This window comes from Diceros bicornis, chromosome 17 (genome assembly GCF_020826845.1).
Source record: "Diceros bicornis minor isolate mBicDic1 chromosome 17, mDicBic1.mat.cur, whole genome shotgun sequence".
Lineage (NCBI taxonomy): Eukaryota > Metazoa > Chordata > Mammalia > Perissodactyla > Rhinocerotidae > Diceros > Diceros bicornis.
The window spans coordinates 17359469-17374758 of NC_080756.1; the positions used below are offsets into that span (position 1 = coordinate 17359469).

A 15290-nucleotide genomic window follows, 5' to 3' on the forward strand; every position below is an offset into this window, starting at 1 on the left:
CAGGTGAGCTCTAGAAGGGCAGGGACTTTGTCTATTTTGTCCACAACTGCATTCCTGGTGACTAGAACGGTGCTTGGTAAACAGTAAGTGCTCAATAAGTGTTCATCGCATGAACAGAGAGAGCCAGGGCAGGCTTCTCAGGGCTGTGGAAGCAGAAGGACATTAAGTCAAAAATATGATGGAGAAAGTAGGATGCTTGGGTGGTCACAGGAGCAATTAGTTCATTGAATTAAACTGTGATTTTTCTAGAGCAACAAAAGAGGCCCCATTCTCACATTAGGACAGAAGCACATCCCAAAGTGACAACAAATGACAAATACAAAATAATAGCTAACGTTTCCTGAGTCCCAACTATTTCCAGGTACCTTTCTTAGTGTTTGTTGTACGTTATTTAATTCAATTCTCACAACAGCTATGGGAGATTAATCTGCTATTATTTTCATTTTACAGATGAGGAAACTTCGGATTGAGGAGGTGTAGTAACTTGTCCAAGATCACACACGCAGGTAAGCAAGAGGTGGATCCAGGATTCAAACCCAGGACAGCCTGACGCACATGGGTAAAGTCCAGGTCTTACCCCTGGGCAGGATTGATATGAGCCACCAGTTAAAGAAGGGGATACAATCTTAACCTGCATTGAAAGAAGCATGGTGTCCACATCACAGACAGTAAGGGTCCTCCTAGTAGTTTTGGTGCACATGACACCACCTCCGAATATTATATCTTAGTTAAGCACTGTGATTTTGAGAGGTACATTAACAGAATGGAGTGAAGAGTCCTGGAAACCATGTGGACTAAAGACTGGGAGAAGCAACTGGGTATATGTAACCTGGAGAACAGTTTCTGGAAATTCAACAGTATTTCCTAGTACTGGAAGAGTTGTCATATAGAAGCCAGGGAAGGTTGTGTGAATTACGCTAGAAGGCCAGATGAGAGCAAACTCTTTTCAGTTCCGGTCACATCCATTGAAGGCCTGCCAGGACCGGATGCTGATGGACACAAAAGCAAGGAAGACTGGCAGTGACAGCACTCAGAGGGTTATAGTCCAGTGGCGAATCTCAGCTGGGGACAGTGGGCCCTGTCTAAGGGTCAGAGCTGTCCCACAGTGGAAGAGGCTGGTTGGCAGGAGTTCGAGACCTGAGGCTCAAAGCCCTCAGTTAGGGTGGTGGTGTGTTACTGCAAGGGATCCAAGGATCCAAACGTGTACAAATGTCTGTAGATTGAATAAATTGTATGTGTTTCACATACATGGATTGCCTTTTCCAAATGTGCATGATTATAAAATGTAATTCTATTTAAAGTATTACTGAATTCATAGTAAAAATATATGTTCTCAAAGGATACTGAAAGAATAAGTTCTGACATATGTGAAGGTCAATATAATTTTTTGATGTTAAAAGGGGCCTTCAGATCCAGAGAGGGGTGGGCGCCATGGTGATGGTGGACAGGCCGGGGAGGCCCCTGCCAACCCCAGCTTCACTGATCCCGTGATAAGGAGTCAGCCTCCCACTGGAGCAGGAGGCTTTAAAGCCAGATCCAAGAAGACCTTCCTCGAGTCAGGGTGGTGCCTTGCTGGTCTGGGCAAGGCAGAAGATTTGCCCAATCGCCTTCCATGGGGATCCTGAAGAGTAGCAGAGCCCGGGGGTGGGGGTACAGCCTTGCTGGAGAGGAGTGGACTGGCTAGCCTCCTGGATGCAGCACGCTGTGAGGCTCTGGTTTGATACATTGCAACACAGTGACTCACTCTTTTCTCCAGGGAGAAAGTACTTAGGACACTTAGTTAAGCTTCACGTAATCCAGGTGTTGGGGTTGAGTGTAAGCCAACTCTGTTTTCTCCCAATAGTTGTTGGGTCCCTCAAGTCCAGAGGGCTGGGCGGGGCCGTCGAGAATTTCAACTTACTGATTGCTTCCTCCTCTTCCATTATTTGCATCACTCACGACTCTCCAATCAGAATTGGCATTCAAGTTCTGCTAATGTACTCGCAAACCTTGTTTTGCTTCCTGTCCCCTCATGGGCAAAGTCCTTTCTGCAATCCTGGCTGAAGAATAAGAATAGATAAGCCCTTCTTTCCACTCCTTTCACCACCTGCTGGGGAGAATCCAGATCTAGGACTCCCTGATGACAATGGTGGTTGTGACTTTGCTTCTCAAAGATTCATCTCCAAGTTAATTCCCTCTAAAGGAATGACAAGTATGGCTCAGAATCAGTGGGCTCTGGCAGTGGCTAGTATGTGCCCCAGTGGGGGCAGTAAGGTACACCGATTCACTCTGGGTTCAAGAATTCCTAGAGACTCATTGCCCTGGACTTCAGGCCCCACACCTGGCCATGCAGCAGCCTCATTCTGTCTAACGCAAAAGGCAGGCTCTCCATCCTGTTCTCGTCCACTTCCCCCACGTCTTCTCCTACAATCCCTTTCTGCTCTACCCAGGCTTATCTCATCACTGTATTGATCGGGGCTCATACTTGCAAACACGAACATCCATTCTGTCTAATGTAAGCTGAAAATAATTTATTAAAGGACATTGTTGCTCATGCATCTCTGGGAGCTCTGTGCCTGGAACCATGCCAGCCACACCTGCAGCCGCTCTGGTGAAAACATGGTGACCACTGCTGCTGGCCCGTGATGCTTGGGGCGAAATGACAAATCTCCACCTCTGCTCGTGGAGGTCCATTTGTCTCCATCATTGTGCTCTCCAGAAAGATCAATTGCTCTCTCCATGGCCATCTCCTTACACTGTCTACATCAGAATCCAAGTCTCAAGAGGGTCTATCTCATAGGAAGGTTCTAGGCCACGGGCCTGGCCTCTAGCTGCAAAGGAGTCTGGGAATGTATTTTCTGGATTTTACCCTAGGAAGGGAGGGATCACAATGTGGGAAATGACCAAAACATAGGAAATGTGTTCAAAGATGTTTTGTAGCCACAAATGACAAAAGTCCGCCACGGTCTCCACTTCCTTAATCCAGCCGTGCTTGTTTTCAACGGTGAGTCTGGGCTCATGATCCCCTGGGCTGGAATGACTTTCCTGCCCTCCATCGAAGTTTTGGCTCACCTCTCTTCATGAAGCCTTCCCATGCGATCTCACTTTCTCATTGCTTTTCTGATTCTCCATGCTCTCCCAGCGCCTATGACACAGCACTTAGTTTCACACACTCTTTATTGTTGGCTTGTCTAGATTGTGAGCTCTCTGAAAACCATTCTCTCTACCACAGGTGACCGAGAGTCGCTGCTTAGCGAACATTCCTCATATTTATCTGCTGATTTCTCTCTGTTGCGCAGGAAGCTGAGGCTAGCTTCCTTTCATCCCGAGTCGTGAAGTGGATATGGTTTCCATCTGTCTAGCCACGAGCTGTGCTCACATTCCCTGGGGGGCCTCAATGGATAATTTGCAAATGGAGTCACCATTTTATTGGATTGATTCTTTCGACAGCTACAAAAGCTGAAATTCTCCATGTGACTTGCAAACAAAAATAGTTAGAAATAATAGTGCACACTGAACACTTACAGGGTGCTAGGTAATTTCTAGGAAGACAATGACCCAATGAGAGAGGTATCATTAATAACTTAATTTTATAGATGAGGAAACTGAGGCACAGAGTGGTTAAAGAACTTGCTCATGGCTATACAGTGCCAAAGCTGAAATGTAAACACTGGGTCTGTTTGGCTCCAAAGTGCATACTCTTAAATATTATAGGAAAAAAATATGGCCTAGTTTTTGTGATATGTTTCTTGAGACCCTTGACAGAGATTTCATTCATCCAGCTATATTCCTGTGAGATCCAGAGGGGCAGAGATGATTGACCATCTTTATTGGCTAAGATGCTGAAACACAGGGAATTGAAATAGCCTCGGTCATGGTTAGTCACAGGGAGGGGCTGGTCCACCTCTGGGTTTGTTTTCTCCAAGAGAGCAAAGATGAAGAGGGTGTCTGTGTGTGGCATCTCTGGGCCCTGAGCTAATTTCTCGTGCCAGGAAGCCTGGGCAGCAGCTGTGGAAGATCAGGGGTAGGAGTCAGACATGCTGGAGAGAGAGCCCCAGGACTGGGTGGGGAGATTATGCGACCTCAAGTGCCCAGTCAGCTCCAAGTTGGTTCTGTGATTGATTGATTCTTGACCCTGTTTTTCTACATTTTTTCCACTGGGGAGGAGCTGATATACTCTGTATGTCCATTTTCTTAATTCTGAACAGGAAATGTGAGAGGTCTGGATTCCTCATGTTAAGATAATCTCAGTTAACTTGGGCTACCTCATTAATGCGATTTGAGCTAGCTTTTGATCAGTTTTATTTGGGTGTAATCCGGTATAAATGCTTAATTCATTCATTAATTCATCACTCGATTGATTCATTCATTCATTCAACCAACCAACCTTTATGAGCATCTATTATTGGCGAAGCACTGTGCTGAGAAACAAGGGGTCCAGTATATGAACAAAACTGTAAACTCCTGGAGAGTTTCTGGCTTCATTCTGAGGAAGGGGCCAGGATGTCACATAGTCTGGGGGTAACAGGCAGCGGAGGGAAGGACGAAATGGGAGAACCAGGTCCCTGAGGAAAGTGTCACTTCCTCTGCTCTCGGGCCATCCCCAACCCTGACCAGTGAGCCACAACGAATCCCCTGTCCTTTCCTCCTTTCCCCCCATTCTGAGGAGGCCCCTGCCAAGGCCGCACAGGCCACGCCCTGGGCAGGGCTAGCGTGCAGCAGACAGAAGGCAGAAAGGCCTGTCCTGGAGAGATAAGAGGCTTAGCTGGCAGGCTCCGGGGCTGCGCAGAAAGTCTTTTGTCTTGGATGAGCCAAGCCCAGTCCCTAAGCCTCTGAAAACCACCAGGCTGGCAGATTCTCAGGCTTTTGGAGTCAGACACGTATGGCAGTGCTGCCGGCTCTGCCAGGTTTGGCCTCCTGAGGCTGGGGTGGGTGACATATGGATACCGAGGACATGACCTCACAGAGGTCCTCAACCAGAGAAGGCTCCCACAGGGGCCCCGCGTCTCTTGTTCCCGACCAAGTCTCCACTGGCTTGCACAGCGCCTGGCACGAGTTAGGCTAGCTGTAACTATCTGCTGAATTGGAGGTAGAATTGATGTTTGAATTTCCAGTTCCCTGGGACTCAGGCTGAATCCAGAGAAGCACCAAAAATGCAGAGAGCAAGAAAGGAAGCCTTAGAGATGCCCCAAGATGTGGAATCGTGTGTAGTTTCTCTGGAACGTTTTCAAAACAAACACATACTTGGCATGTTGAATTTTACTAATGTCTCATCAAAGCACAAAGGCGGTAACTGCCCGTTTTCTCAGAAGACAGTCACGAACCCAAATGGCGCTGCACCCTGAACTGCAGCGTGGGGTAGAAGGGGAACCCAAGGTGGATTCGTGATAGTTCTGGGCACTGTTTCCAAGAAGGGAGGAGGAGAGGTCATCACTTCAACCCCAAACCCAGAACGGAGCTGGATTGACTGTGGAGTGAATCGTACCAGCCCTTCTCTTGAGATACTTCCCTGAGACCTTGGGTGGGCTTCACTGTCTCTACTACCCAGACAACCAGAACCTCCCCAACCCACCTTCCACTCCATCCTTTCCAGAGCCGAGCCCAGCTCTGCAGGGCCAGGGGCAGCTGACAGGCAGACAGATGGCCGCTGAGAACCTGACACGGATGAGCGTGCCTCCTGGGTCCTGCCAGGTGCAGCTAGAAGGTGGCCATGCCCAAGTCTGGGGCAATGCCAAGCACCACCCCTGCCAGGTAAGCCTGCCACCTTAGCACTTTTACCATTTCAGATTATTTTCAAGGTGCGTTTAGTAGCCTGGAACAAACTTATTGCCTTGGAGGCAAACCCAACCCATGACTATTTGGGATTAATTATCTCTCCTTCGTTGGAGCCCAGCAAACTCCTAGATGTATATAAAGGGATTTATTCTGCACAGGTCTTCAGTTCCCTTCCCTCTTCCTCTGACTCTCAGTGTCTCTGCTCAACTCTCGCACTTTTCCTTTACTGAGTTTTCTCACCATGAGCAGACAAGTCTCCAAGACATCTGGTGGAGGGAGCCAGGGCTTCTCCGGCCGCTCTGCTGTGGTCTCCGGCAGCAGCAGGATGAGCTCTGTAGTCCGCTCTGGGGGAGCCGGCGGAGGGGCCTGTGGGTTCCGGAGCGGAGCAGGAGGCTTTGGCAGTCGCAGCCTCTACAACCTGGGTGGCAACAAGAGCATCTCCATCAGCGTGGCTGGTGGCTCCCGGGCTGGTGGCTTTTGGGGAGGGCGTAGCAGCTGTGGCGGTGGCTTTGGGGGCGGCTATGGAGGTGGCTTTGGTGGTGGTTTTGGTGGTGGCAGAGGAATAGGAGGTGGCTTTGGAGGAGCTGGTGGCTTCGGTGGAGCTGGTGGCTTTGGAGGGGCTGGTGGCTTTGGTGGAGCTGGTGGTTTTGGTGGAGCTGGTGGCTTTGGCGGGCTTGGTGGCTTTGGTGGGCCTGGTGGCTTTGGCCCTGGTGGTGGCTTCCCTGGGGGAATCCAGGAAGTGACTGTCAACCAGAGCCTCCTGCAGCCCCTCAATGTGGAGATTGACCCCCAGATTGGGCAAGTAAAAGCCCAGGAACGGGAGCAGATCAAGACCCTCAACAACAAGTTCGCCTCCTTCATCGACAAGGTGATGAAGCTCTGCCTGGGTCCGCATTCCTAGGCTGGGACTTTGAGTTCAACATTTAGACACAGTGTTTAGCGTCAATCTCGGGCCAGCCGGGCTGCAGTGGGAGGGGTCAGGCAGAGCTCTAGGGTCTGGGATGATGTTCAGGGCTGACGAGCTTGTCCACATGGTCACCTGAGTAGGAAAGACAATGGTCCCCTATTTGGACCCAGACACGCTCAAGTCCTGCTCGTCTGACTGTCTGCCTAAGTCTGCCACCTGTAGCCTTATCTAGACCTAGGCTGGCAGCTGGCAGTGCATGGCAAGGGCCCTGACCACCGGCAGGGAAGAGTCTGACTTGGAACTCGGGGCTTTTCAAACATGAGCTGCCTTCTGAGGCTTTCCAGTAGGGCTGTTCCTTGCCCATCTCTGTGCCAGGCAAAGGAAGTGGATGCCCTAGGGAACGGATTAAAGAGGCTTACGTGGAGCCTAAGTCCCAAGGGGCTGCAGAGAAGCTTGCAACTTAGTCTGCACCCTAATGAACCTAGTCAGGAAGAGAAGGGTGCGTGGTGACCTCCAGACCAGGAGACCCCACACCGCTGTCTCTCTCAGGCCATGCCAATCATGGCATTCCAATCTGTATCAGTTCCCAGTGGTTCACACCCTTTGAAGGGCTGAGTGTCAGTGGGGCCTTAGATGGAAACTACGCTGCCGAGGTTTAAGTACATCTTTGCAGAGTATACTGTATTTTTGGAAGTTGGGATAGTCATGAAATCCGCAGGAACAAGAGGGGGTCATCTTTACAACTCTCCTGCTTCCAGGCAGGGGCTACTTCCAGTTTCTGCACCCATATCTCCTTCTTCTGTAATTTTCCAAACCATGCTGCGTCTTTAGTGGCCTGACTGATGTGACTGTCTGACTGTACCCTCTCCAGCGACAGTAGGAGCATATATCTTCACATCCTTTCTAGGCCTTTGTGCTGGGAGATGGGGGGATATAGACACCTAGTCCCACCTGGCCAAGGCCCCTCTGCTCCTCTGTTGCGAGTGTTGCCTGATGTTTCTTCCCCCAATGCATTGCAGGTGCGGTTCCTGGAGCAACAGAACAAGGTGCTGGAGACCAAGTGGACCCTGCTCCAGCAGCAGGGCACAAACTCCACCACAGGCACCAACAACCTGGAGCCCCTTTTTGAGGCCTACATCAACTCCCAGAGGAGCTACCTGGACAGCATCCTGGGGGAGAGAGTCCGCCTGGACTCAGAGTTGAGGAACATGCAGGACCTGGTGGAGGACTTCAAGAAGAAGTGAGTGACAGAGGCACGAGTGGGAAAATGCCATGGGCTACTTGTCTCAGAGTCCTGGCCCTGACTGCATTCCTCCTGCCCACTGGGCAGGGGTGTCACTTAGCGTTGTCCCCTCTCTTTACTCCATGGAGGACAGCTTGGTTTATGAGCTTCCCTTTCCCCTTCCTTCCTCAAGGATGGTCCTTTACAAATGAAGCTATGGCACGTGGGATGAGTTGAGAGTTGAGGAGGCACTTCCTCTGGGCCAGGTTGGGGAAGATCCTGGTTCTAGGATCTGAAGGATGCTGGGACAACTCATGGTGTGGTGAACAACCATCCCCATTTGCCCGGGACTGAGGGGTTTCCCAGGGAGCAGGACTTTCAGTGCTAAACCCGGGACAGTCTGCCTGAACAAATTGGAATGGTTGGTCCTCCTAACCAACAGGGAGACAGTAAAGAGGATGTATTCATCTAAGAGGGGTGGGAGAGGGACAGAGGGTGGAAGAGATGAACTTGCAGAGTTTCAGAGGACAGTGGTTTTTATGACTATCTCAAAATCCAATCTCAGCTCTTTCTTTTTAACTCTTACAGATATGAGGATGAAATCAACAAGCGTACAGCTGCTGAGAATGACTTTGTGACCCTGAAAAAGGTAAGGGCTCTGTGTGAGGTTCTGGGGCTTGTAGACACAGGTGTCTGGCTGGATTGGGAGAATCTCCTTACTCCACTCCCATGGAGCTTCCAAGTTTGGGCAGGTGAAGCGAAAAACGGAACCAAGTGCATCTTAGTCTGGAAAGATGCCTAAAAGAGTTAGCCCATTCACTTTTAGTTGTTGAGTAGGATTGAACTTAAATCATCTCAATGAGATGTGAATCACTCTTTTCTGTGGAGACCAGCCTCGGACGAGGACTGACGGGTCACCAGCCCTGGTCCTTCTGACTCTTTCTTGCTAAGCTGCAGTTTGTTGTTTGTTCTTTCGGGGGAATAAGGCCTTTATGCTTCTATCTTTCTCAGGATGTTGATGCTGCCTACATGAACAAGGTGGAGCTTCAGGCCAAGGTGGACGCCCTTAATGATGAGATCAACTTCCTAAGGACCCTGTATGATATGGTGAGGATGTTTCCTATTAAGAGAGGGAGAGAGGGAGGGAGGGTGAGATGTTTTCAGATTTGAGGCTGGGCATTCTGGTGTCTAGATCCCAGGAAGACTGAGCCCAGAGATAAGGTCCTTTGTTGGGGCTCCGCAGGACGGGCTGCAGACATGGGAGGCAGGTGTGGCAGATACACATTCGGAGCTGAGTCAGTGAATGGGTCTGTTGATCAGGAGGCTCTCTGGGCCTCTGTGTGCTTGTTGCAGAGGCCACGAGAGTAAACAGGTCCTTCTGTGTTGGCAGGAGCTGTCCCAGATGCAGAGCCACGTCAGTGACACGTCTGTGGTCCTCTCCATGGACAACAACCGCTTCCTGGACCTGGACAGCATCATTGCTGAAGTCAAGGCCCAGTACGAGGAGATCGCCCAGAGGAGCAAGGCTGAAGCTGAGGCCCTGTACCAGACCAAGGTGGGAGCTAGGCACCGCTCAGAGGATCCGTTGAGGGTCTCAGGGAGGCTGTGGCCTATGGGACTGCTGGGTGGGGAGTCCCTAGTGGTCACTGGGTGGACCCCTCTTGGTTCTACTCTCTGGAGACATCCCTCTAATGGTTGTAGAGTTGCAGAAAGCACTGCCCCCCTCCCAGGCCACATGGGACTACTTCTAGCTTGCTTGGGGGCGGCAGGGTGGGAGAATTTTCTACCACGACAATCCAGATGTTCTCTTCCCTGCTGCCTCAGAAGTGTCCCTGCTAAGACAGAATTCAATGTCATTTTAACCAATGCTTACTAAGCACCTCAAGGTTAGGTGGTTGATGTTAGGGACAGAGAAACAAGTCAGGCAAAGCTGCATTAACATCCCATCTTCCCTTCTGTTCTCCAGCTGGGAGAGCTGCAGACCACGGCCGGCAGGCACGGGGATGACCTGAAGAGCACCAAGAGTGAGATCTCGGAGCTCAACAGGATGATCCAGAGGCTGCGAGCAGAGATCGAGAACGTCAAGAAGCAGGTGGGATGGCAACTGGTGCTGGCACCTGGGCAGACTGGTGAGGAGTGGGGGCTAGGATGTCAGGACTTCTAGTCCGGAATGGACTTCTGGGGTCATTTAGGCAGCATTGGCCTCCAGAGAGTTCTAAGACCAAGCCAGTCTAGATGGCTGGTAATCCATGGGGGAAATATCTCCATGGATGAAGACAAGAGAGAGGTGCTAGGGAAGGGGTGCTGCTGCCGACTTTAAGATGCTTGCTCTGGGATAATCTATTCTAAGACCCAGAGAGCCTGGGACCCTGCCACTGGGCTCATCCCTTCTCCTACCTCCCCCTGCCCCAGAATGCCAACCTGCAGGTGGCCATCGCGGAAGCTGAGCAGCGTGGGGAGCTGGCCCTCAAGGACGCCAATGCCAAGCTCCAGGAGCTGCAGGCTGCCCTACAGCAGGCCAAGGAGGACCTGGCCCGGCTGCTGCGCGAGTACCAGGAGCTGATGAACGTCAAGCTGGCCCTGGACGTGGAGATCGCCACCTACCGCAAGCTGCTGGAGGGCGAGGAGTGCCGGTGTGTCTCCAATTCCATCTCCCCCGCTTCCCTGACCCAAGCCACATGCTGAGGGCCAGATAAGTGACCAAGTAAATGGGGATGGAGGCCTGTGTATAGAGAAAGGCCCCCACCTTCTATAGGCCTTGCAGAGAAGCACTGCCTTTGCAGACCACCCTCTCCACAGGTAGCCAAAGTGCATATGCAACCAGTACACACGGGGGCTCTGTTATGGCCCATAGAAGGGTGGAGAAAGGGTACCGATTTGCCAGGCTTCTGAATTCATTCTGGTCTCTACTCATCACCTTCATCCATGGACTTGTTGGAAATTTGCTTTGTGCTGGAGCTTTCTCTTGCTTTCCCCTACAGGATGTCTGGAGAGTGCCAGAGTGCCGTCAGCATCTGTAAGTAGCCAAAGTGGCCCTGACAAGGAGAATGGATTCTGAAATACCTGTACTAACCCAGGGCAGTAGCAACTAATTTAAAAAATATTTCTATGGAAGTTGGAGGGATTTTCTGGGGTGGAGGAGGCAGCAGATACACTTTTGTAATTGTTCTGGGTTTGGGGCACTATTAATAGGTCTATATGTTGGATAGGGAATATCCAGTAGGGAGCTTGTTAATGGGAGGAGAAATTCTGGATAATCTCTCAAGAGTTGACCTATGTAGAAGGAACCACTGGAGAATTCATAATGACATAACACTATGGCAGTGAACACCTTATGACCTTAGAATGGATCCCAATAGTCATCAGGGATAAAGCTGCCGTCATGGCCTCCCAGTCCTCCTGGGCCCAGTGGATCATTAATTGTGGTACAGTGAGGTGGGCGGCGGGCGCTGATCGCTGCACTGTCCTCTCCCCTGCAGCGGTGGTCAGCAGCAGCAACTCCACGTCGGCCTCGGCAGGTGGTTACGGAGGCGGATACGGCGGTGGCTTCGGCGTGGGAGGGGGCGCAGGGGGCGCAGGCAGCGGCTTCAGCCGGGCAGGCGGCGGCGGATTCGGCGGCAGCAGCGGTCTTGGCGGTGGCAGTGGCTTGGGAGGCGGCAGTGGCTTCGGCGGCGGCAGCGGATTCGGCGGCGGCAGCGGCTTTGCTTCTGGCTCCGGGGGTCGCAGCGGGGTCACTGGCGGAGGCTTCAGCTCGGGCAGCAGCCGGGGCGGCAGCGTCAGGTTCTCCCAGTCCTCGCAGCACTCCTCTAGATAAAGCACGCGCCTGGGCACCGCAGCCACCCAGCGCCTCGCGTCCGCAGCCGCTTCGTCACTCCGACCTCAGCCAACCCTCAGCTCCGGTCCCTCCCCCCGCCCCCCTCAGGGGCCGCTCTTTGGGGCTGGAAGACAGGGCCTCTTGCTCCTCCATCTGGATCCCTGACCAAGCACAGCCGTGAGGATTTCAGGCGTCTCTCTGGCCCCTGCCTGCGCCAGACCAGCACCTCCGCTGCTCCTGGGTTCCCCTCCCTGGGTGGAATGGTCACCACAGTTCTGATGTATATAACACACAGGCCCCTCTGCCCATCCGTTCTGTCGCCAATAAAGTGCATTGTGTTTCACATCAGGCCCCTGAGTCTTCTCCGGACGCCTTTCTCCCCACTGGGCTGACTTCTCTCCTCCTCTCCCAAGTGGGCTGTGCCCGCCCCAGAACAGCTGGAGTACTCTTCCTCTGAAACCAAGGCACTTACTCCCCACTGCCCATTGTATCGGATCTAGATGGGCAAGATGTGGTTGTTCATTTATTCTTGGAGCCCTGGGGGAGGGTGGGGGCCCACTCCAGGAGGCTGTGTGACCTCACAGTTCTTAGGGCAGAGGGCAGGACATGCAGACATCCATCTCCTCCTTGCCTTCTCTCATTTGGGGGAAACTTCTCTCATTTGGGGGAACCTAAGAGGGCCTTGAGTTGCGGAGGGGCTTGGGGCCAGAGGATTTCTTTCCTTGGTGCTGGTCTCCACTCTAGCTGCCATCCTGAAAGCTTTGTGCCATTGAGGTGCCCCGGGGAAGGTGTGAGCTGCTGGAACTGCCCAGGGATTTCCTGAGACCAGCTATCTCCAAGTCTGACCTGCAGAACCCCAGTCCGTTGGGGAGCTCTGCAAGAAAGGGTTCTATGTCCATTGAATCTTCCCTCTTTGGAGCATATATTAGAGGTTCTGAGAATCTTGTAGCAAAGAATACCTGTTAGCTCTCTTTAATCTAGCATTTTCCACAGAGGTTCCCCCCTTCCTGGTAAACAACTATTAACACCCTTCAGAAAATGTCCTGAGCACTGTCTGCATGCACTCTGGGCCCCCAGGTGTGTGTGCCAGCCAGGGAAGCTCCTGCCCTGCACCGGAAGTCCTGATAAAGTGTTAGTTGCCCTGGGGGTGCTGTCCAGGATGTCGTGGCTGGAAGGGACTCAGGCGCAAGGAGTTTAAGAACTTCATTTGCCAACGAGAAGACTGAGGCTCAGAGAGGTGGACTGTCTGGCTTAGGGCCGAATAGCATCTGAGGGTCTATTGGGTGGGAGTGCACCCAATTGTCTGGAGTCCGGACCTCCTTCCACTGCCCCACACTGCTCTGAGGCTGAGCTGCTGCCCTCCAGGCATGGCTGGCGGCCTGGGGACCCGAAGAACTTGGGCGATGGAGGAGAAACGTTTAGCCAGGCCAGGCCGGGGAAGCAGTATTTCCGTCTTAGGCCAAAGCTGAATTTATTTTAGAGAAGGGGAATGACAGTTAAATGAACAAAGGAAACAGCAACTGGGGCTTGAAGATATTCATGTGGAAGTCCCCTGGCCGCGTGTGACAGCAATACAGTGCCACGCCTATCCTGATCTCCCGGGAAGCTCTCTGAAGGGGTGGGATTTCACAGTTGTTGCCTACCTTCCCTTTTTGGGCAGGAAAGTGCCTTTTCTGGTTTATCTCTCTGTGGAAAAGGAATAGGAGAGAGAGGAGGGGAGACTCCCTGTCTGCCCTAGCTCCGAGGGTTCTCCCCGTGGGAACGTGTCAGGCCAGTAACGGGACGGCCGCTTCCCCTGGGACGGAGCATCATTCATGAATTCTTTCCTCAACCAACACTCATTGAGTATTTACTCTCTGGCACTGGGCTAAATGTTGGAGACGCATCGGGGAGCAAAAGTAAGGTGTCGTCCCTGCTATCATTTCAGAAAGGGAGCCCAACAAGAACAAAAAAAACAAACAATCACAATAGCCTCAAGTTGTGACAAGTGTATGAAGGAAAGACACCAGGGGCTGCACAGGAGAAATGATGGGATTTGTTAATGGCTTGGATGGCGGGGGCGGGGGGGAGGGAGCAGGAAGATTCAACCCTGATGCCCAATTTCCCAGTGGGAGCAATTGGGTGGCAGGTGATGGCATGTACCCAGGTGAGAGGAGGGTGGGGGTGGGATGGGTCTGAGGAGTGAGTTTGGGAGCTCCACTTTAGACGAGTGTGAGCTGCTCATGAGACAGCTGAGTGAAGATGGCCAGACTACAGCTGGAGATGTGAGTGTGGGTTCAGAAGGGAGGCCTGTCAGGACGAAGACTTGCATGTGAGCATCATCAGCAGGAGGATGAGGCTGGTTCTAAAGCCGTGTGAACTGATGAAGTTCTCCCAGAGAGAGGGAAGAGAAGAGGGTCCAAGCTGAGCTCCAAGGAAGCCTGGCATTTAGAGTCAGGGAGAGGAGGACGGTCAACCAGGCAGGTGAGCCTGGTCCAAGTCTTCCAGAATGTTCCATTTGAGAAGTCTAGGGGTTTCTAAGCCAAGAACAGGCCCAGCCTTCCTTGGGACACTGTCCACTGGTCTCAAGGCTCAGTTTGGGCAGTGACATCTTTCCTGTGCTTCTCCTCCCTGGACTGTAACCTATGCTCACTGCCCCTTGTTCATTCTGTGGCGTTTACAGGAGACCCCCACTACCTAAGTAGTCCTCTAGTGGCGTGGGTGGGGGAGGGGGATCCAGGCAGCTTCTTTATTATCTTAATTTTTATTTATTTATTTTTTCCCCCAAAGCCCCAGTAGATAGTTGTATGTCATAGCTGCACATTCTTCTAGTTGCTGTATGTGGGACGTGGCCTCAGCATGGCCGGAGAAGCAGTGCGTCGGTGCGTGCCTGGGACCCGAACCCGGGCCGCCAATAGCGGAGCACGCGCACTTAACCGCTAAGCCACGGGGCCAGCCCCAGGCAGCTTCTTAAAGGAGAGAAGCCAGGGATAGCCTGGCTCAGGAGGAATGGTACCATGGAGAGGGCTATTTCTTGGAGGTGTCATTGTCCCAGAAAAATGGCCAGGCAGGTGAGCTTGGTGCCAGGACCTGAGACTGAAGGAGTTAACTCCATGCTCGGCTGGATGTTCTCAGCCTGGCCCTGACCATTTCTAATCCAGGCTGAAAACACCGCCAGGGAACTTTACCTGATTCTCAGTGCTCCTTCTCTTCCTTTCATCTCAGCATCTACAGAATTTCTTTGTGAAATTCTATGTTGATTTTCAAGTGTTCTTAAGTTGCTGGGCTTGGGTTTGCTCTCTTGTACTTGACTAGACTTTTCATCTTTCAGGTTGGCAGCCAGTTCATGCTGTGCTGCCCATTCTTTTCCTATCCTCTAAGGCATCATTTTTTTGCCCATAGGGGGAACTCACAGAGATTAGCGAATAATGTTGACGTGTGTTCTTGGGCCCTAAACTGGGATTTGGGGCAATTGGTCAACGGCCAAGTATTTCTTTTGCTCTCTCTGCTTTGTTCCACATCGTTCTTCCTTGGGTGTGGTGTGGTGCATCCTCCTGTGATGACACCCCTTCCATCCCCCCACCCCACTCCCAGCCCCATCCATTCCTCTCTGC

The 15290-nt window shown here is 52.0% G+C and overlaps 1 protein-coding gene across 1 annotated transcript; it reads left to right on the forward strand.

The window, feature by feature from the left end:
* The first annotated feature begins 5995 nt into the window (after positions 1–5995).
* KRT3 (keratin 3) lies at positions 5996–11697 on the forward strand. Its single transcript, XM_058557528.1, has 9 exons — positions 5996–6622; positions 7681–7901; positions 8472–8532; positions 8895–8990; positions 9274–9438; positions 9850–9975; positions 10296–10516; positions 10865–10899; positions 11363–11697. The coding sequence occupies exons 1-9, from the start codon at positions 5996–5998 to the stop codon at positions 11695–11697; spliced, it is 1887 nt and encodes a 628-aa protein (XP_058413511.1).
* The last annotated feature ends 3593 nt before the right edge of the window (positions 11698–15290 follow it).